We start from the raw sequence: 23192 nt of genomic DNA, 5'->3' as shown, positions 1-23192 counted from the left end.
ATGAACTAAGTTAAAATCCAATTAGTTAGCTTTGTCCTTCAATAGGCCACAATTAGAAGTTCGACTTAAATGGACCTACACTGTGAATGTGTGCACTTAGCATTGTTTGCTAGAAACATTTACAAAATATATTCTTGTTAGAATTGGCATATTATAAAGTGTTGTATGTATCCATTCAGAAAACTAAAAGTGTGCAAAGGTTGAGCAAAATTAGCCTTTTGTTCACTTACACTAGCCTAGTGGTCTCTCAGTATTGCAAAACAATTTTGTTACTTATAAAAATAGTGTAGTATTGAAAATAAAGATGCACGCAAAATGATATTCAAGTAGGTGAGTAGAAAAGGTTATTACATGTAGTCGTATACTGTTTCATACATGCTAACATTCTGAGAATAAAATACCGTTAAATATTAAACACTTGACTTGGCATGTTTTATGTTTATAAAAGTATGACATAAAGGTCGGGGCCCAATTAGTTCCTGCACCGGGACCCATCTTTCTATGGTAGCGTATTTACTGTGCTAGTTACACAACCATCATTGGATTGCCATTGTAACACGTTTTCTCAGCGAAATATGCTTATTTAAATACACTGTTTGGTATTCCCTTAGTTATAATGCAAACAAACTGAACTGAAAGGTAAACAAATTGAATAATTTAGTAGTCAAATAAATGACATTTCTTTTTTTCTTTCTTTTTTTAAACATGGTTGCCAGGTGATGGGTCTCAGCAAGTTTGTTGACCGTTTGTGTATACAGACATATTTCACCTAGTCCAGTAACTAATTTAGGCTTATAAACAAGTACTGTACTTGCCTGAGCAAAGAACCCAACAAACCGTCTAAACCACGGAAACTTGAAGCAAAAAGTTACCCTTTACTTATGGTTTTTTGAACGAACGAATGAAAGAAAGAAAGAAAGAAAGAAAGAAAGAAAGAAAGAAAGAAAGAAAGAAAACCCTTAACCACTCCCTTTGGGGATTCCCCGAGTGAAACAAGTTGTGATCGAACAAAAACGTCGCACCCAACCCCTAAATCACTAGCGGACGTATGCTATTTTAATAAAGGGTATTCCCCTTGAACAGAGTACTTGCAGGGTCTCATCATCAGATCTGTGGTTCGGCTCGACTGGAACTTCAGCACAAGTACGGCTACTTTAGTACTAGACGAAGTTTTGCAGAAACGTTTTGCAGTAACTCTCGCTTTTTTCCCTTTCAAATGTAAACGCTAAAGATTAACTTTAAAAGTTTGTATTAATTTTATTTTCATGTTGCTCTATTTTTTATTTTATAAAGCATTGAAAACAGAGAAGTCTTCGGTGGCATGAAACTACACACTTCATTCGTTGTGCTACAGAAACGAAGGGCCAGTTTAGATCTGACTTGTGCTCAAATTTACAAGGATCTAATCTCAGCGGAAGCACAAGCCCGGTGGGGAAAATAACGTTGGACTTAAAAGTTAAATTACACAACCATGGATAATAGGGGAGACAGAAAAAAGGAGGCCGATGATGCTTCTGAAGAGATCTGCGATTCAGGATTTGACTCCGTTTTAGATTCTTTCAGATCGATAAACCAAGAATATCATCCTAATATTAAGAAAGAATCGCCAAAGGAGGCCGATGATGGCGATAAAATTGACAGTGTTACAGAAGACAGACTGGATTCTTCCTATGGGTCTTCATCCATCTCATCAGAAAACCTGTCTGAAATTTTACAAAGCTGCAAAATTACAGAGGTGAAATACTCAAAAAGGCCAGAAACCGAAGGATTTACCCAAGAAGAAATAGAGATCTTAACTTCAATCAGCGATGATGGAGACACGTAGGTTATTTTTTTAATAGTTTCATATATTCTGCCTCATAGACCTTTATTTTTTAAAAAGGAAATTATTATTATTATTATTATTATTATTATTATTATTATTATTATTATTATTATTATTATTATTACCAATACAGCCCAATCACTGATTAGATTTAACCAACCAATTCTATAATTGTGCAGAATGAGCCGAACTTCTTGTTCTCTGAAAATAGCAAGTTTAGTTTAGAAAAGAATGATCATAAGAGCAGAATAATTATAGAATTCTAGTTACAACATGTATCATTTAATTTTAAATGGTTTGCCACACTGGCGAAGTATATTTTATTGATTTGTAATTTTTACAGACTAGATTAAAATACTGAGAGGTAGTCCAAAGAGTTCATTCATACAGGAAGCTGTCTGGTTCTGGACATACAGCTATAGTATTTTTTAATGATTAGCTTTTAAGTGTCTAAGTCTTTAGACATGAAACAGTTGTGAAAAAGTGGTACGTTAGTATTTCAAGTCTTTTGATGCATGTTCCTATTTATGTACCAGTTCTTTTTTTTTTTCAATGTATACACTGATAGCGGTATATCCTACAGTACAATGTGAAGCAAGAAAGTATTTAGGCTACTGATATATGCTTGCTTTAAATATATACATTTCAGAACGATTAGTTGCTACAGACTTTAACATTGCGTTAAAACAATATGCAGATTTAAGCCTGTGGAATCTACATTATTTTCAAATGTTTACATGTGCTGGTGTTCCCTCATTTAAACAACTGTATAGACTATATAATAATTGCATGCCTGTCAACTTTTGAAAATACAAAATCGGGAGGGGTGGGGGCGGGGCTGCAAACCATGATACTTTTTTTTTTAATGTTTCTCCTATAGAGCTGGGGGGTGGGGGCAGGTGCGTGGCTAAGTATGTGAATTTGCCTCGCCCACTGAATGCATGCCTGCCACAGGACTCCCCTGGGTCCTAAACCCTGTAGCTATTAATGGTTTGCTGACATATGGGAGTTCAAAAGTACAAGACGGTAGAAAATTTGTCCCGGAGAAGGGTCCAAAATACGGTAGAGTTGACAGGTCTGTAACTGTATTAACTGATCATAAAATATATTATTACCATTGGGTGAGATTAAATCAGCTACTAAGAAAACATGCGACAGTCCTAAAAGCTCATTGCCTGTGTTTGCATATTTAAAGTACAGCGAGATAACAGATTTGGCAGCTGTGATGTTTTATAACAATAGGGTAGTTTCGTCTCATAATTTAAACTATTCCTTACCAGTCATTAAGATATTACTTACTGCTGACCATCCCAGAGGGAAATTCCAGTAATGACCAGCACTGGTTGTAGACCAGAAATGCTGGTTTAACGTCTATTAGCTCTCCAAGAGTTTCTGGAATTTCCAGTATTGACTAGAGTAAAATACTGAGAAGTACTCCAAAGAGGGACTGGTGTCATTAATACAGTAAGCTATCCAGGGCGACTTACAATCGTAAGCAAAAACATTTCAAGCGTTACAATACAAGTAATACAATAAGAGCAAGAAATACAATAACTTTTGTTCAAGTAAAGTACAAGTTTGACAAACCACAATTCAATAATACAGCAGGTAATAGTGATAGCTACAATGATGCTTTTACATTAAAGCATCATTTTCTTATGTAGATGGGTCACAGAAGGAAATACATTTTCAACTGTGGTTGCACAATATTATGATTTAAACAGTAAATTACATAAAACATTATACTAACACAAACTAATTGTATGTGACTGTAGATTATAGATGTGTACAGCTGCTATGATAGATTTAATATAATTCACTAAACTATAACTTGGGCTGTAATTGGTCAAGAAACATTAGCCACGCTATATTTTTGGTGGTGCCATCAAGGGATTATCTACAAATTACCAATTTAAGAAGAAAAAAACTTGGAGTTTGGAAAATATTTACAATAAAATATACAGATTTTATTGTTTAAACAATCCTTTGAAAATTGTTACTGCTTTTAAAATGCCAATTTTAAATTTAGGAAAAAAGCTACCCTGTTAGAAATCGTTTGTAAGGCCAGGTGCGCATGCCAGGTCAATCTTTAAAAAAAAATGCAGAAGTGGAAGAAAAGGAAAACAAGGTGGAGCATTGTGAGGAAAGTCCCTTGGCAGATGCAGCTTCCTCAAACCAATACATTAAAAGAGGAGCTAGTAAAGAAGAATTAAACTCCAGACCTGGATAAGCCAGGGGGGAGCCCCACCATCCTAGTTAGTAGGATATAAAACACATCCCATTATAAATTCAAAAATAAAATACTGTAGCTTAAAAACCCATGTTAAAAATATAAGGTTTATTAATTAGCGATAAAGTTATTAGTGTGAAAAATACAGTTTTGAAAACGGGATCCATTTATTTTCCTTTTGCTTCAGTAGAGTTTGGGAAAGACATAACCCCTCCAGCTATAGAAAGTAACTGCAACATGCTGTTTAGTTTACAGAAACAATGTGGTTTTCATTGTGGCCTTGGTTTTGGTTGGATTATATTGTCTGATGTTACCATTATGGCATAGAAGGGATACATTGGCTAACAGTGGCTCTGCTGATTCGAGTGTATTACTGCAGGGTTACTGTATTCATGGGTCGCTCCAGCTCAAGAGGGCCAAGTTCTGGGAGATGTATTCTCCATTTGTAGTTGTGTATGCTGTACGTAAACGGTATCTGATAGGGAAAAGGGTTCCAGGATAGGTGTACATACAAAACAAAGATGTGTAATGCATGACCCATATTGAGATTTGGGATTCTGAAATCATGGGGAGATTGAAATATAAGTTTTATTTAAGATGTCCAAGACCAATACTGTAACAGTCTAAAATCATTTTCTGCATGCTGGTCTTGTAATACTGCAGAATATTGGTTTAGTAAGTTGTTGTTATAATCAGAGATATTAATAGGCCTATTGTTGTTTTGCTGCGTTTTTTTTTTTTTTTTTTAATTGATTTCACTATGAAACATTTGGAGTATTTTTACCTACCACATCGCTTCCTGTGTTACACGTACATAAATACAAATTAAGCTATACACAAGCGCTATAATGCACATAGTAAACAATGTGAGATCAGGTGGGATTATATTACCTGTAACGCAGGAAGCGATTCTCTTGCCACAGTCTATAAAGCTCCATTTGGTAATCTAATACTTAGATTCCCATGCTTTCTGAATTCTGTTTGGCAGTTGTGCTGCAAGAGCTTGCTAATAATCTCTGACTGCTGAAAGTGATAGAACATTTGATTCACAGGGTGATAAAGGGCCACATTCACAAAGCACTGTCAATGAACTAGGACAGTGGTGGGGCTAAAATGAAACTCTTTAATATTCTTTTTAAATCTTTATAACATTAAAGTGTTGTTTTCCTTGGTGTAAAGGCCTTGTCAAAATGGCAGAGTGTCAAATTAAGTTTAAATGGAAAGGAAGCTTGTGCCCCTACATCTAAAACTATTATGGACTATGTCCAAGTCTGATATGAAAGAAGGTAAACTTACACAAAGGGTTCATTTGTAAAATTGAACATACAATACAATACAATAAGAAATCATTTTTGCACACTGCAAGGCATACGTTATTAGACACAAACAGATGTTATAAAACTGTGTAACAGAGAAAAGACAGAACATAGTCCTGGGGAGCTACAGGACTACATTTCCCAGAAGGCCACGGGACCAGAGGTTTTTAATTGTAAATTAGAGATACCTGGAACGAATCAAGCCCTGTACAAAAGCCGGGGAAACCCGGTACACAGGGCTGCAGAGTGAAAAGCCTGGCCAGAGAAGAGCCGTAATCAGTGAAGAAGCGGTACTGTGTTTATGTTTGTGTTGCTGTAAAAATATATAAAGTAAAAGTGTGTTTTGTGCTGGTAAACAGTGTAGCCGTCCAGCGTGTTACTGAGGTTTGGAAAGAGATAAAGTGTGTAGTAAGCTCTCCAAAATAGGAGTTAGGTTTTTGTTTTGTTTTGTTTCATTTTTTTGCTGTCTGTAAATAAAAGTATGCGTTGCACTTAACCTGAAAGTTACGTTTCTGGGTCAAGTTTTTAAAAGGGCAACAAACCTTTTTAAAGTGAAAATGGGCAGCGAGGAGTCACATTTTTCACAACTGTTAAACCCAGTTCCTTTTTACTTTTGCATCACATACATTTAGCAGTACGTCAATGCTTATATAGCTGATGGCCTTGGACGCAGCTCTGTAGCAGCTAGCTCCTAACTTTCAGTTCATTGTGATTTGTTTTCTCCCACACCATATAAGGTATTATGTGTGTACACTTTTCTTAAAGCATGTTTTGAAACAACATGTACGCATCTGTGTTATTATTCAGCTTCAGTTATGACATGAAGGTCAGCTTTTCCCCATTCAGCGTATTTCCCCTTGATATTTAAAAAGTGTGTTGGTGTTTTATTCTGCATAGTCATTTAGGGAAGTGTTTGATGCTACAGTCATGAAAAACTACATGGAAAACTTTTTAAAATGTCGGAATTCATTTAAAAACAAAACAATTCATTTTCTCGACTTTTTTGAGGTTTCATACTAAGCCATGTATTCTTTGAATTACTGTCTACAGAGGTGAATTTAGTGTACACATAGCCTGTATTTTAACCATTTGAGTGCCTAAATTGGTGTTATCCATGTGTAGTTACCAATGTGCCTGCACTCTAATAATCAATGTACTATGCATCAAAATACTTTAACTCTATTATCTGTTTAGCTAACATAATCATTGGAACACTGGCCTACAAGCCAGTTTACAGCAAGTGATGATTGAGAGAACATAAATATTATTATTTTGAATGATATTCACTGCTGTGAATAACTAAATAAAAGGAAACATTGAAAAATAATTGAATTAGAATAAATGGACAGAGCAAATTATGACATCATGCTCCCTTATATTGCTATTGATCTTGAGGTGTATTGATACACAGAATCAGGGAAGGGTATACATAGCATGCAAATGTGTGCTGTTTTTGCATTGATAAAAGAAGTGCAGATAGTAAAAGCACAGTAATGTGCCACAAGACAAGAATGGTAGCACAGAAATGTATGGTTAAGCATGAGAAAGCATTAAACTGAAAACCCAGAAAGGTATGGTTAAGCATGAAAAAGCATCAAACTGCAAACACAGAAACGTATGATTAAGCATGAAAAACCTTCAAACTGCAAAATGCACATTATGAACCCCTTGGTGAGTCTACAAGTCTTAATTTACAGGTATTGTCTATGTTGAGGCTTGGTCAGCACTACAAAATAAGTCCAAATTAAAATATAGACTAGTCAGACTTTTATATCAGGGTTGAAAATAGGGATGGCTCAAAAGTAGCATGGAGGAGGCATATCAGCATACATGAGCTTCAGCACACAATGTGCAATGCAGATAGTTAGCAGTATTGTGCCAGAGATGATTATGAGTAACTTGGATTTCATTTTTGTTTACATTCCTGGTACAGCATTCACCCCCTGTCCCTTGTCCATTGTCCCCCTTATTTATCATAACATTTTTCACATAAAATTGAAACACAGCTACCAAAAACACTCCCAGTAGTCTTTCTGCTCCCCTGTGTGAAATTCATTTGACTCAGAAATGCTAGGAGACCTGGAATTTGATTGAGCCTAGTATTCTTCAAAGTGAAATAATTAATATGGTCTGTAGTATAAGTATTTCCATCGAAGAAAATGTCAAATGAGTTAGCAAGTAACTGTAAAATAAAGTGCATTTCCTTCAGTTGTGCAAATGCATTACTCCCACGTGTTTACTGTATGCTCCCACCCATCCTCCTAACACCCACCCACATATTCTGCAGGGAAGGTACCGACACAGTGTTTTGTTTACTGCTTACTGTTTCACATAAAAATACAACATGGTTTAATCTAGGTAGATGCAATCAAATGTAAGAGACCTTAAATGACACAACAGAGTAGTTTGGTTTTAGTTCTGTCAAATTAGCATTGTTTTTTTTTTTTTTTTTTTTTTTTTTACAGAATGGACTTTGACAATAATAGCCATATTTTGAAAGTTTAATCCAGGCCTAACTCGTATTTATTGAATGGTGAAAAATCTATGTTACTGATATTGCAATAAAAATGAGAAAGAGACAATATAACATTACTTAGGAGATTTTGGATTAGATTACTTAGATGTTCGGTTGAAAGGTGTTTTTTTCCTAATAAGTAAAGACCAGAGAAAATGCTTTGAACATATGGCCCCAAATCCCTAAGATTAGTAAGGCATAGTGGAAGCATGGTTAAACATAGAAACGTTTTGTGTAATTTAAATCCTGAAGTAGCTTTTAATAGTCTGTTATTAATCTGTAATTTCAAAAAACATCCAAAAAGCTGAGTAAAATAAAAATAAATATTGAAGAAAATGCTCTGACAAAACTCTTGTGTACTATAAATTATTATTTTATTTAAAATTCTAAAATATAGATATGAGAGTTGAGAGGAGAATAATTAGAAGCTGTGCAGGCTATGTACTGTGAATTTTTTGTGGATCCACAAAGTGTATATATTTGACAGTAGGGTTGAATAACTTTGATGCCTTGTTGGCCATTTAGCCATCATCATTTGTGGAACTACATAACTGTCTGAGACTGCAATCAGTAAGGCAGTAATGGGCAGCTGTTAAAGAAGAAGAGACAGTAGCAAAATTGGATGTCTAAAATGCAGGCAGACCCATGACCTATAAATAATAATAATAAAAACATTTATCAGGTTTTAGTCCAAGTGAGCTGTCTAGCCAAATGAAGGAAGTTTATTATGAAGAAGTTAAGAAGGTTGTGACCTCCGCCGCCTCCCCAATTCAAAAGCTGATTTGTCATTTCTATAGGTTTATTATGATAGTGTCCCAAGTACCTTGAGAACATGAGCCGTAAACAGCGTTCAATATTACTGGAAGTTCAGGATTCTGTGCAGCTTTCAGTTTCATTATGAATGGTTATTATACAACTGTAAAAATCAAACTAACACATTTTATTTAAGTAGCACACTTGTGAGAATGTTTGTGCTGGTAGATTGAGTATACAGACCAACTATGTTTGAATTTCTGCTTCCATATGCAAATGCACAGGATGTTTTAGTGACAGATCTCTTTCACGCTGTCATGCTCTACCTGGGTCGGAACCTGCCCGAGGCTGAGGCGTATCAATGTCCCGGAAGCACCTTAACCATCGTCCCATATGTTGATTAGAGCAAATGTTTCTTCATCCCTGCTGCAATTTGGCTCATGGTGTGTCTCAATCAACAAAAATATGGCTACACAGAATAACCAGAAATGTTCCTTGCAGAAGTGAAACCTTCACGCAGACGTGATTGTTTTTTATTTCGATGGCTTACGAACGGCCGTCGTGCATTTTGTCTCGCTCGACCCGGGTCAAAGCATGTTGACCCACATCCTGAGGTTGGTCACTGCGACCCAGGTACGACCCAGGTACGTGGTTTCACACTATGCGGGATTGTGACCCAGGTACGCGGTTTCACACTATGCAGGATTGTGACCCCGGTAGCCAGAACCCAGGTCAGGACCCAGGTAGGAGTGTCAATGTGAAAGGGGCTTAAGAGAACTTTGCACAGAAGGAATCCCTGATGCAATCTCACAACATGTTTCTCTATCAATTTACCAATAACCTGTAAATATAAACTAGTTGCTTATATACACATTGTAAATTGAGATTTTAAATTACTCTTAATTTTCTGTATTGTTTGAATAGTAAATAACAATTACAACATCTCAGTGGCTTGGCATAAATAAATTACATTAAATCTTTATAGCTGACACAAATTAATGCACACTGCTAGGTGCAACATTGCCATTGAACAAAAATAGAAGGACAATTTGCCATGTTACAGTTGATGACAGAAATTCCCCCTTACCAAGTTCAGCTTAGTACTGTTTACCTTTATAGTTTTAAATAAGAGGGATACAAATTATGTTATTGATAGTTTTCAGGCAGTGATTGGAATACTTACAGAGAAGATTTATCTTTAATTGTGTACAGCTAATAAATTTCACTTAACCGTATCCTTGTAGCACTGGAAATTTGCATTAGATTCAGTGAAGACTAATGTGACTTCGTAATCAGGATGTTTTTTTTTTTAACGGGAGTTCTTGGTGACAGAGTCTAACCCATATTTGGACTGTTGCAATCTGTAGGTAGACTATACTAAGAAAGCAGAAGTACTAAAATTAACAGCAGAATTTCCCCTTAAGACGAGGCACATGCTGAAAGTGACACATTTCTGTGTTTGAGATGAGCTGTAAAATACTGCTTCTGACTAAAATATATTGCCATATTGACTTTTATGATTGGATGAGTAGAGAGAGCAATGAGGTGGAGTTATGCTGTTCTGTGACTTCCTGGACCCAATGCTTGCCTATTCCCTGAAAAGAGCTCTTTGTTCCCACTATTACTGTAATACAGTAAAAGTTACCTGCAATGTCAAAGTGTGATTTCTAATTATCTTTCACAACCACCAGGACTTATATCCCCATATTCCAACATCATCCTCTAATTCCTTTTGGGAAGTTGGGCATGGAAATTTGGAGTCTCTAGTCCAGGGCTTCCCAACCCTGGTCCTGGGGATCCCATTTACCTTCTGTTTTTCATTTCAAGCGAGCTCTCAATTACTTAACTAGACCCTTAATTGAAATAATAATTTGCTTAATTTGACCTTTTTAATCGTTCTTAGCTCTTAAAAAATTCCAGAGTTCAAGTTACTTCTACAATGTTATAACTAACTTGAAATCTGCAAATGTTTAAGAGCTGAAAACCAGAAGACACTTGGGGTCCCCAGGACCAGGGTTGGGAAGTCCTGCTCTAGTCCATGGAGTCCTCACATTTGAAACTGTATTGATTATTAATTGAGTACGGTTACAAGGTATGGTCTTGATTCAAAGTTGCTCCATAATGCCATTCCACTAGCATTTCTCTATAAAGAATGTGGAAGGGCGAAAGCCCAAAATGTAGAGTGTGTGGGTGTTTGGAATATAGGGTTGGCAGGCAGGGGGTTAAAATCCTCCATGCCATAATACATTTGATAATGTGACTGGAGCCTTAATTGAATGATTAATGGCTAATTAGGCTCCAGCCACATTATATTTAAGGAGGGGAAAATCCTTTGTTTGGGGGTTGGTGAGTAGGTGAGTAGGTGAGTAGGTGAGTAGGTGAGTGGGTGAGTGGGTGAGTGGGTGAGTGGGTGAAACTGTGTTTGGTCTGTAGTGAAGGTGAATGCCCAGCCTACAGTCACTTTTTGTATTGTTTTGTTTAAACCTTTTACTTTGGCCCTTGTGCCTGTTTATTTGTTTCTGTTTTTGTCTATTAAAAGTGTGCAACAGTGCTTAAACTGAAGCTATTCCTGACTGAGTCTCATTCCTGATGCTATCATGTTACAAGGAGTAACATTGATAGCACAGTCACTGTATTTCCGCTTGGGACTGTAAATGACTTGTTATTGACAGTTTATTTACATGTAAGAGTGCCAAATGCATTTCTCTATATTCATCAAACACAATAGATTTTAAAGATCTGTATGTTTAAAAAAGAGGCTTGTATACTGACATTGATGTTCTGTTGTATGGAGAATTTGTACAGTTATATATACTTCTTGATTTTCTGTAACTCTAACTTATTCGAAGCCTGCAAGGATGTTACTGATATTTGAATTTAATTTTTAAAATGAGTTAAATGTGGCATCTTCTGTCATCAAATAACACAAAAAGCGAGGGTGAATTTCACTGGGATATCCGAGTATTACTATATATACAAATCATAATAAAAAATGCAAATGTATAATTTCTTCAAGATTAAAGCAGTCCTGGTGGGCAGGAAAAATTTCCATTTCTTTTCTTGCTACTGAAATGAGTTTTTCTTCTCATCCTACACATGTTATGGGGGAGGCAGCACGGCCAGTGATGCTACTTCTTTCACTTCGCAAGCCCTTTACTTTGAATTCTGCTGTTATCCTTGTTTCCTGAGGTCTTACTCAGGCTTGTTTGTTTATGTTTTTTTTGTGATCATTCTGTGAAATGTATCTTGGATCTTGAAGGTACTGGATAATGGAGCTGTCATGTTTTAATGACACATACACAGATCACCTGTGTTAATCATGGAGGATTTCCTCAAATCTCAGCTCAGTTATGCTGTTTATCCCATATTTAAAGCCAATCTGCCAAGTAAGTGCTATCACTTCACATAAAAATGATCTGGATTTGAATTTCCGAGCCAGTCGTCCACCAGAAAACGTCATTATCCTTACTTGATACAGGTGTAAATAATTGCTAATGTTATATAAAAAGAAACTGTTTATGGTACTTAAAACTAAGAAACAGACTGAGAGAAAGATCTTTCAGTTTAATCATCTCAGTAACTTGTTTTGCTATTTTGAAGCTTACATTTACTGAGGGGCAAATGCATGTTTTTGCCTTAATCTACAGAGAAGCTACTGTCTGGAGTGGTAATTCACCTTAAATGACTTAAAAGGCTGCCAGCAAAAGTGCTGGTTCTTGAGAAAACCTGTTACTTATAACCTAGGAGACATCAAACCCCATTTTACATGGTTATAGCTATTAAATGCACATTTCTTGACCTGAAATTGAACCAACATTGCATAGGTCATTTTACAGAAAGTGTTTATGAAAAGTTACATAGATATAAATTCAGCACAAACTCACTATTACAAAACATTCAGTTTTCAAAAGAAATGTTCTCCTAAATTATTCATCCTGCATTGTATTAATCTTGATACTTTTTTATTTTTGTTTTTCAGGATTTTACACCTTGCAATAATTCACGAGGAACAACAGTTTGCACTGTACTTGATTTCCCTGTTTCCAAACGATGTTCTTGACATGCAGAATGATCTCTACCAGGTAGATATAATATGAACTCTTTAGTAAAGTGATTGTAGCTTACAAAATAATGCAATTAATTGTACACCTTGTGCACATCCAGTCAGGTCTCAAATGTTTTAGCAAACTTGTATTTTACATATTAAAACATTGTATCTGTTACTACACTAAGCTAAATATACCTTGGTTAGCAGGCCTTGCTGTCAGATAAAAATTACTAAATGAACATTCACAAAATACATCAATATACATTATTCAATTACATGAACTCTTCTCTGTCTTTTTCCCACCAGTTCAAACTGTAATAAACATGATTTTATATGTACAGTGCAGTGAAAAAGTATTTGCCCCCTGTCTGATTTTCTATATTTTTGCACATTTTTCACATTGTATTTGGTCTGATTTTTTTGTGGGTTGTAGTAGTATATAGAGGGAGTCTGAGAGAAAAAAATTACACCAAAGTTCGGTGCTTCTGTCATTTGTTTGGTGTGCAAGGTAATCAAACATGCAATCTTCAGGTGTGAAAAAGTTATTGACCCCCCCCTAGTTAACTCAACCCAATTAAAGGGATAATTAGGGTCAGCTGTTTGAGTACTTTGGTTAACAACCAGGTCTGATTTGGGCCAGCCCTGCCCAATACAAATCTGACTTTGGCCCTTACCATCAAGTGAAGTTGTCAGCACACAGGTTCTAGAGGCACATCATGCCACGAACAAAAGAAATTCCTGAAGACCTCCGGAAAAAAAGTTGTTGATGCCTATCAGTCTGAAAAGGGTTACAAAGCCATTTCTAAGACTTTGGGGCTCCACCGAACCACAGTCAGAGCCATATTGTCCAAATGGAGAAAGTTTGGGACAGTAGTGAATCTTCCCAGGAGTGTCCGTCCTGCCAAAAGCTCTCCCAAGAGCAAGGCGTAAAATCGTCCAGGAAGTCACAAAGAACCCTAGAACAACATCCAGGGATCGGCAGGCCTCTCTCGCCTCGGCTAAGGTCAGTGTTCATGACTCAACCATCAGAAAGACACTGGGCAAAAATGGGATTCATGGCAGAGTAGCAAGATGGAAACCATTGCTCACTAAGAAGAACATGAATGCTCGTCTCAAGTTTGCCAAAAAGCACCTGGATGATCCTCAAGAGTTCTGGAACAATGTTCTATGGACAGATCAGTCAAAAGTGGAACTTTTTGGCCGACATGGGCCCCGTTATGTCTGGCGAAAACCAAACACTGCATTCGACAGTAAGAACCTCATACCAATGGTCAAGCATGGTGGTGGTATTGTCATGGTTTGGGGATGCTTTGCTGCATCAGGACCTGAACACTTTGCCATCATTGAAGGAACCATGAATTCTGCTCTGTATCAGAGAATTCTACAGGAGAATGTCAGGCCATCCGTCCGTGAGCTGAACCTGAAGCGCAGCTGGGTCATGCAGCAAGACAATGATCCGAAACACACAAGCAAGTCTACATCAGAATGGCTGAACAAGAAATTTAAAGTTTTGGAATGCCCTAGTCAAAGTCCAGACCTAAACCCCATTGAGATGTTGTAGCAGAACCTGAAACGAGCAGTTCATGCTCGAAAACCCACAAATGTCACTCAGTTGAAGCAGTTCTGCATGTTGGAGTGGGCCAAAATTCTTCCACGGCGCTGTGAGGGACTAATCAATAACTACAGGATGCGTTTGGTTGCAGTTATTGCTGCTAAAGGTGGTGAAACCAGTCTAAGGGGGCGATTACTTTTTTACATGGGGGCATTGGGTGTTGCATAACTTTCTTTAATAAATAAATGAAATATGTATCAAATTTTTGTGTTATTTGTTCACTCAGGGTTCCTTTTATCTAATATTAGGTTTTGGTTGAAGATCTGATAACATTCAGTGTCAAAAATATGCAAAAATGCAGAAAATCAGACAGGGGGCAAATACTTTTTCACGGCACTGTGTGTGTATATGTGTGTGTGTGTGTGTATATATATTATATATATATATATATATATAATATATATATATATATATATATATATATATATATATATATATATATATATATAATTACAGTGGTTTGCAGAAGTATTCACCCCCCTACAAAGTTTTCACATTTTGTTGGCACCTGAGCGTACTCCACGATGCTTTCAAATTAGACTTTACATGTAGAATCTACACAAACTAAATTCACATTCCAGCAGGACAATGACCCGAAGCACAAAGCCAAAGCCACACTGGAGTGGTTGAACAAGAAGATAATTAAAGTTCTTGAGTGGCCCTGACTTGAATCCAATCGAAAATTTATGGCGAGACTTGAAGATTGCAGTCCATCGACGATCCCCAACAAACTTATCAGAACTGGAGCAATTTCCCCGTGAAGAATGGGCAAAAATGTCACCATTCTACTGTGCAAAGCTAGTAGAGACCTAGCCAAAAAGATAGCAGTAATTGCTGCAAAATGTGCTTCTACCAAGTACTGACTTAAGGGGCTGAATACAAATAACTTGGGACCATAGCCATACTTTATAATAATTATTACATCATTTTTAATGGAAGATTTATAACGATGAGGATTTAGTAAAGGCGTTCAAATGTATGTCACAATTTATTTTATAGGTGTACTGGAAGCTTACTTCTATATGACTTATACTAATGAGGACTATATCTTGGGAACTGCTAGTTTGGACTGGGTGGACATTTGCTACAAGAAGTTACTGTGAATGATGGTCATGATGACCTATTTTTTACACTTACACCTGTAATGTGTTATAAATATCCTTGCGGGGGATTTGTATGCATCTTGTTACTAGAGCTGCCAATTATGTTATTATACAGCTCATATATTCCTTTTCTTTGTGTTTTTAAACAGTAACTTATTTGTTTCCAGTAGGGGCTTTCTATTCCATGGGTGTCAAATGGTACAGCTTGGGGAATTTTTGTGGAAGTGGGAGGAGTGGAGATCCCCCCCCATTAAAATATTTCTAAATGATGGGAAGGGGATGTCCCCCTACAACTAATAACAGACCTGGAAGTTGACTGTTACAATTGAATTAACGTAGTTAGCAAAGGTACCTATTTTCAGAAGGTCATGGGTTCAGTGCTTAGCTGGGGTCTGATTCATCACTTATGCAAAAGTCAAAATTATAGTTTAATGTTAACCCCTACAGGAGATGAATTTCCCTGTTGACAAGAATATATGGCACTTAAATTATATGACCATACTCATCCAGTAGTGATGAAACTTGGTATGGTCATTTTACTAGGTCATAGGTTCATAGCTAAACATGGAGCACTTGCACAAATTAGATGAAACAACATTATATATAGCATGGGACATGTTGTTCTACATTAGGTTAATGTAGGTCATGGTGACCTATTTTCATGATCTCTGTATTGTGTCATATATATTTGTGTTGCTTTTTGCTACCCTACCACGGTTACTCTGTGTCATTACTGCTGCTGTTATGTCACTTTTCAGCATCCCATTCAGTTACCATAGGATTGGGATGTTTTGTGTATTTTCAGAATTGTTTTGTTCCAAAATATCGGACAATTTCTGATATGCAAATGTGAACAATAACACCAGTTTCTTTACATTTCCACTTAAACCTGAAGAGGAGACTTTTGAAGTCTTGTATACAGTATCACCTTTACATTTTGTTGGGATATATATATATATATATATATATATATATATATATATATATATATATATATATATATATATATATATATATAATTACACACCATTTTTTTTAAACAAAGGCTGTTTAAAGCTGGACTTACTCTTTTCCTCACTGAATTGTGTAGTCTGCAGTTTGCCGGTATGCATACATTAGTATAGTATCCATTTCAATAAATTTGTGCTGTTTCTGTTTCTGATTCACACACCTCCAACCTGTTTGACTCCTTCCTTTCATATGGTTACTTTACTTTATTTACAGACACCTTTACACTTGGCTACGTACCTGAATCAGCCAGTAGTGGTTCAAGCCCTGGTAGAAAAAAAGGCCTGCTTAGAGTTACAGGACCAGGATGGGAACACGCCTCTCCACGTGGCATGCGCCCAAGGATACCTGGAATGTGCCAATGAGCTGACTAGAGAGAATGGGGGCCCACAGAGCAATGTATTGAAGATGCAGAACTGGAGAGGTAAGGAATCCAAGCTGATCAAATTTGGCGAATATTGGTTTGTTTATTAATTATTCAGATAATTAGTAAATGTAACCTCTCAATGGTGGTATTTGTTTTATTTTTTTACAGTTTACAGATTACCGATTTCATGATCCTAGGATTAGTATAAATGGACAAAGCAAACCCTATCTCAATTGCCACACACTTCCAGTTACAGAGCGACAACCTCAAGATTCATTACTATATTTTGACGAGGGAGCAGGGTCTAATATTATATTTTAATGGGGGAGTATTATATCTCCCATGTTAAATATGTGATGCTATTAACCAATGTAGTGTAGTTTACACATGCTCACCGTCTGAATTAGTTTTTATATCGTATGATAAAAGAAGGAAGTGCATCACAATTAAAATCCCCATTCTGGGTTGACCCCTTGTTTTGTACTTTAGTGTTGATGGTGTTATGTTTCAGAAATGGCACCAGGGGGCCCCAATGTGCTGCAGTGCATTAGCAATGGACGAAATCAGTGAGCAGGGATGGTCATATATGTCATTAGCTTATATGTTATTTAATTGCAGTGTTTTCCAGTTGTACAATTACAGAACTATTTGCATAAAACATGCACAGCAATGTCAACACAAAACAAGTATTCCACAGATACTGAATGGGATTATCTAAAAGAGTGAAACAGATCATTAGCACTGTGGTACCATTCTGCCATGGCTCTTACCAGTAGTATTGCCATTGTAGTGCCAATGATGTTTTATTGAAGATCTTTTGATTTCAGGTATGACTTGCATGCATGTAGCAGCACTCCAGGGAAACCATCAATTCATTGAGCTGTTAATGAGGAAGAAAGCGAATATCAATGCTCAGGTAGGCCCCAACAATGTCATTTCTATGATACAGCTAAAAGATGGTTATTGCTATTTTATGCAGTGTTAGCATTGTTAGTTTGTTATTTGGTCTTCTTAAAAAGCCACTATAAGAATAACATTGCTTAAATTTAAATGTAACCTTTGGGTTAGTGTTAACGTGGCACTTCAAAAAGCACTGAATTTGTTGTGCATTAAAAAGAGCAGGGCGAGACTGTATTCTTAACTATCACCAACACTGTCCCAAAAGTGAATATTTCATAGTTAGGTATGTCTGACCTTCATTGTTAAATGTGGGCATCCAAAGGCAATATATATAATCCAATATGTGTTACAGCCAAGTACCGTAATCTTCCCCTGACATATAAAGAAACTATAAATCATGATTGATAGCTGATAATAATGTACAGCTATGGTCAAGTTATGCATCACCCTAGAATTTTTTAATTGAGACATAATAATATATATATATATATATATATATATATATATATATATATATATATATATATATATATATATATATATATGAACATAATAGGGCAGCGGAGGGTTGTGGGTTCAATCCCTGGTGGGGAACACTGCTGCTGTACCCTTGAGCAACATACTTTACCTAGATTGCTCCAGTAAAAACCCAACTGTATAAATGGGTAATTGTATGTAAAAATAATGTGATATCTTGTAACAATTGTAAGTCGCCCTGGATAAGGGCGTCTGCTAAGAAAATAATAATAATAATAATAATTTAGATGTTTCATTGATCATCATGTAATCAAAGAAACTACAAAATGATATCTCAAAAGTCACAATAGTTGTACTTTAGTACATGTTAGATTTTGAAGTGTCAACATTTTCAATTTGTGTCAGTGGTATGTAATTCGATATGGTAACATAACATTATTCAGCAGGTTTCATTCGACAGTTTGAAGCAAAATTAGATACAATTCTATAGGGTGATGCAGAACCTTTGGTCATAGCTGTACAGCACGTGATTATTCACTCCTTTATGTTGCCTTCTGATTGAATACATTCCTAACCTTACATTCTCTTTATATGTGCTATTTATATCACGCCTAAGCACAGTCGTAAATAGAGCCCTGTGGAGCTATTTTTATTTTTTATCATTCGTTTTATTTTATGTATTTTGTTTTATTACCGTTACACATTAATAAAACAACTCAAATAGATGCATATCAATAATAGTATAGTATACATCATGTTTTAACTCATAAAACTGCTGGGAAATGGTACACAAATAGCATTTATCAAACAAGCTTTGATTTGAAAAGGGAATTTGTACAGTGTGCTGTTATTGCATAATAACTGTCAATATTTGTTGCTGTTGGCATATGCTGTATATAGCACTTTCTAGCAGTGTAGCCTATTAAAATGAGCTGGTGACCAAAGAGCAAAGGTGGTCTATAGGTAATAAAATGAATTCTTCAAAAGAAATAACTAAAGACAGAGAGAAAAGGATGAAAGAGCTGATTGAAATATGTGCCAGGCTAAGTATATTTTCTTGCTCTATGTACACCATTTAATTCATGGAGGATGGAATGGATTGAGACATTCTGCTGACCCCATATTTGCATTTTATTATGGCATTACAGTACAAACATTTAAACATTTAGATTTTTTTTATTTTTTTATTAGTGCAGCTCAAGTGCATGTTTTAATGTCTTATAATTGTGTGTTTCAAAATATCTCAGCTTCTATAGCAAACATTTGTACCCAAACTGTTTTGTTTCAGGAGGGCACCAGTGGGAAGACACTGTTGCATCTCGCTGTGGAGCTTCATGACCAGTCCCTCGTTTCACTGCTGTTGAAGAAGGGGGCTAAAGTAGACATGGTCATGTATAACGGCTGCACACCACTGCACCTGGCCGTTGGGAGGCAGGATGCCAACATTGCCAATCTTTTGTGCCAGTCGGGAGCTGACAAATTATTGAGGAACATGGAGGGTGAGACGGCTCAAGATCTTGCAGATGGAAACGATGATGTAAGTAGCCAGGCTTCAGGCATTAGAGGAGTAGAATGCATGTTTCGTGGCACTTCTCAAGTCATATATACCATTGCAAAAATAAGGCTCTTCAACAGAACAGGGCCTGCATTGTTCAGGAAGTAGTTTTGTAGATAGTTGATCGGTATATGTTTGTCTAGCCAGCTTCCTGTCTGGTTTATTAACATTTTAATTTACTAAAGGAAGTGTTAGTAGCTTTGGTTTCATAGGGGCTAATTCATAATGTGTTTTACTATATCAGTTTAAGGTTATAGTGTGCTTGACAGTGCAACATGAAAAAGAAACCGTATAATCGTGAAAATAGGAGCATGCTCTTATACTCAAGATAAGCGCATGGGCTTGTATGGGGGACCATTTTAGAGAAGAGTTGAAGGGAATAAAAAGTGAAACTCTATTAAATACACCTACAAGGCTTTAATTTGGTCTTTTTTGATCAACTTTTCTAACATAAACTTGTTGTAAAGTAATGAAAATTCATAAATTACATCTTCAGTCATGAGGGTTGCTTATACTCAGACACAGGTTCATGGACTTTAAAACTGAAACCAAAGGAGTAAAACTGCAGTTTCACAGAAAACAGCATATATACCAAAGGAATGAATCAATTTGTGCTATTATATAGTATAGTTGATTGAGTCTGAATGAAATTATGGATAAATGCTAATAAAGAGATTGGTAGCTTCCCAAAGAACCTTTATCTGTTACATGTTTAATATCTTTGCCTTGTTTCTGCTTTTTTGCAAACACTGTTAACACTAAAGCCACATTCAATAATGTGTTCTTATCTACCTATGAAAGAGGCAACAGTATTACTTTTTACTGTATTACTGCAAACTGTAACTGCATGCGCCTCAACACCTTACAGTTTTCTTCAGGCTTATTTGTAGCCTTGTTTTTCATAAATTTCTCATATCCTGACTATTGCCCTGTTCATATAAATAATATGTAATTCATGTCGGGATATTTATGGAGTATACTGTAAATCCACCCTACCCTGGCAAGTATGAATGTGAACTTAATGAAGATACTTGGAAAATTGGCCTTCTGTTTTATTCCACACCGCATTCTGTTGGTTAATAATGTATTTAGGCTTGTCCAGACCCTCCGATATTTTCCCATTTTGTCTTTCAGATACTCGCTCTGTTTCCATTTGATGACATACAGATTTCAGGCAGGTCTGTGGTGAACTTTTGAAGTCACAACATGACAAGGAAAAAGACTTTAAAAACAAAATTATCCTAAGTCAGCGCAGAGCGCAGAACGTTACTTTCTTGGACCTGTTAGAGTAACTTCCACTAGAAAAAGAAGTACTGAAGGTGACACTGGAGGCCAATGACCTAGGATGTATGACGGCTTCTGGGTTGCTGTTGGTTTTTGTACATTTGGGTTAAAAAAAAATAATAATCTGTATAAAATGAGTCAAGGGATGCCGTGGTTAGCTGAAGAAAGGGGGCCAGTGATGAGGTTACTAATAAAAAGATTTTTTTTTTTTTTTTTTTTTGTCTAGGTTATCCACCTTGTGTATTCCTTCATTAAAAAGCTTTTACAAAAAACAGTTGGACAAAAAGTTGTTTGTATGAAACTAATAATGTCAATATATACCTTTACTGAAAAAATAAATACATATTAAACTTTTCGTATTTACTCACATTTGAGATATTTTTTGAAGAATTCAGTGTTTACCGTTTATTTGATCAATCCATGTTTTTCAATTAAATTGCATATTTAAGGTAGCATCATAGAAAGGAGTCCTTAGCAATGGCCATGTTACCCATTTGAAGAGTACAGTTGTTGGTGATGGTAAGGTGTTGGTTTAGGCCATAGGTGGTCAAAGGGGGCCCTTTCTTTCCAGGTCATTGTCCCAACTATGTTCTTAATTGGTTAATTAACTTAAGTAAACCTTAAGTTGTAATTATTTAAGTATACCTATTAAATCTGGAGTGGAATTTTGCCCAGACCAGTGTTAGGAAAGTTCTTTTCACAAAATGTCTGTCTTTATTTCCTTTTGAAACAAATTTTAAAAAAGTTATTTAGAAGCCTTTCTGCTTTTATATTTTTTTGCAAACGCTGTTAACATTTTAACATTAGGTCACTTTAAATGTGTTCTTATCTGCCTGTGAAAAAGAGTTAACAGTTTTACTTTTAAGTGTATCACAGCACATTGTAACTATCAACAGCTTACCCTTTTCTTAAGGCTTGTTTAGTTTTGTTTGCCTAACGTTCTCATATCCTGAATATTACACTGATTGTGTGAATACTATGTAATTAATATCAGAATAATCATTAAGAATACTGGAAATCAACCCCTGCAAGTATACATGTGAATTTAAGATTGAATAAAGATTCTTGTAACGGTGGCATTCTGATTTAGTGTACACAACAGGACCGTGGCTCAGACTTTGTCACAAATTAGGCTACAGTTGCCTGCAAAGAAAAAAAGACCCACTTTCTTTGCCTGTACCATTCCAGTTACATGTGACCTGTTCTTTCTACTATGCATTTATTAGTGCGATCTTGTGGCTGCTGCTCAAATATGTTTTATTGTAAAATTATTGATGCTGTTGTGTGTATGAGTGAGTGTTTAATAAACAAAGAATCTTATTATTTAACACATTGAGTGCGTCATAATTGTTGGGCACTCAAAGGCTGTATGCCGTACTCCATTTTTTGCATGTATCTACAGGACCACGTATTCAATTGCATAGCTAATTGATTGTATCAGAACATGCAGGTAAATACTGTGTCCTGTCAAGATCACACAACACATTGTCTCAGGATTTCAACATTTCATTATTCTAAGTGGTTCTAATTGCAATTACTCAAATACTGCGTTTTTTATGATTAGATTAAGTCTGCATTAAGGTGCTTTCACTGAGTTCAAGCTCCTCTTTAGTTTAAGTTGGCTGTCATAGATATAACTTAGGCTAGATCACGCAAAGTGCCTTTATTTAAGTAAGAGCCAGCAAAGTGTTATGAAACAGTTCGTTCACAATTAAAGCACCAGACATTATGAAATGCATGATTTATTAATATTGTCTTTAAAGTAGCGACTAGTCGACCTATTCGGCTATTTTTACCTCAACTATTCGACTAGTTGTTCTACCCCTATTGGGTAGAATTTGTAATGATTCATCAGGTACCCTTCCCCTGAGAAAAGTTTTAGAAAAATGTTCATAACGGAAAAAAAATACTTTATTAACAAATAACGTGTTTACTTGTCAGAGGTGTTTATAGTTTATCTAAACAGTGCCAGATATCTGAATGGAGCAATATAACTGAACTGTCCTGGTCTGGGTTTGTTGTTGTTGAAAGATGCTGTCGAAGCTCCAGTTGAGCTGACAGGCTGCGATTGGCTGACTCGGAAGATGCAGAGAAAGTATTGATTGACTGGTTTGGGTGGATAATAAAATATGTTTGGACCAATTGTGTCTTTGTTTAGTAATTACTGTAGATGTGAACTAAGCTTAAAAATACAGCAAG

At 36.1% G+C, this 23192-nt stretch overlaps 1 protein-coding gene across 1 annotated transcript; it reads left to right on the top strand.

The window, feature by feature from the left end:
- Positions 1-1025: 1025 nt before the first annotated feature.
- On the top strand, positions 1026-22321 carry LOC117410759 (NF-kappa-B inhibitor epsilon-like). Its single transcript, XM_034017547.3, has 6 exons — positions 1026-1821; positions 12619-12721; positions 16627-16834; positions 17605-17693; positions 19443-19691; positions 20844-22321. The coding sequence occupies exons 1-6, from the start codon at positions 1472-1474 to the stop codon at positions 20904-20906; spliced, it is 1062 nt and encodes a 353-aa protein (XP_033873438.1). The 5' UTR covers positions 1026-1471; the 3' UTR covers positions 20907-22321.
- The last annotated feature ends 871 nt before the right edge of the window (positions 22322-23192 follow it).

The sequence above is a fragment of the Acipenser ruthenus genome, chromosome 6 (assembly GCF_902713425.1).
Source record: "Acipenser ruthenus chromosome 6, fAciRut3.2 maternal haplotype, whole genome shotgun sequence".
Taxonomy (NCBI): Eukaryota; Metazoa; Chordata; class Actinopteri; order Acipenseriformes; family Acipenseridae; genus Acipenser; species Acipenser ruthenus.
Note: the sequence above shows the minus strand (reverse complement) of the source record. Positions and strands in the feature narration are given on the sequence as shown.

Bases quoted from the DNA above. Each gene is read 5' to 3' on its own strand.
- LOC117410759 (XM_034017547.3), top strand. From the start codon at position 1,472: ATGGATAATAGGGGAGACAGAAAAAAGGAGGCCGATGATGCTTCTGAA. The intron at 1,822-12,618 runs GTAGGTTATTTT...TTTGTTTTTCAG, and splicing joins ATCAGCGATGATGGAGACAC to GATTTTACACCTTGCAATAA. The intron at 16,835-17,604 runs GTAAGGAATCCA...TTTTGATTTCAG, and splicing joins GAAGATGCAGAACTGGAGAG to GTATGACTTGCATGCATGTA.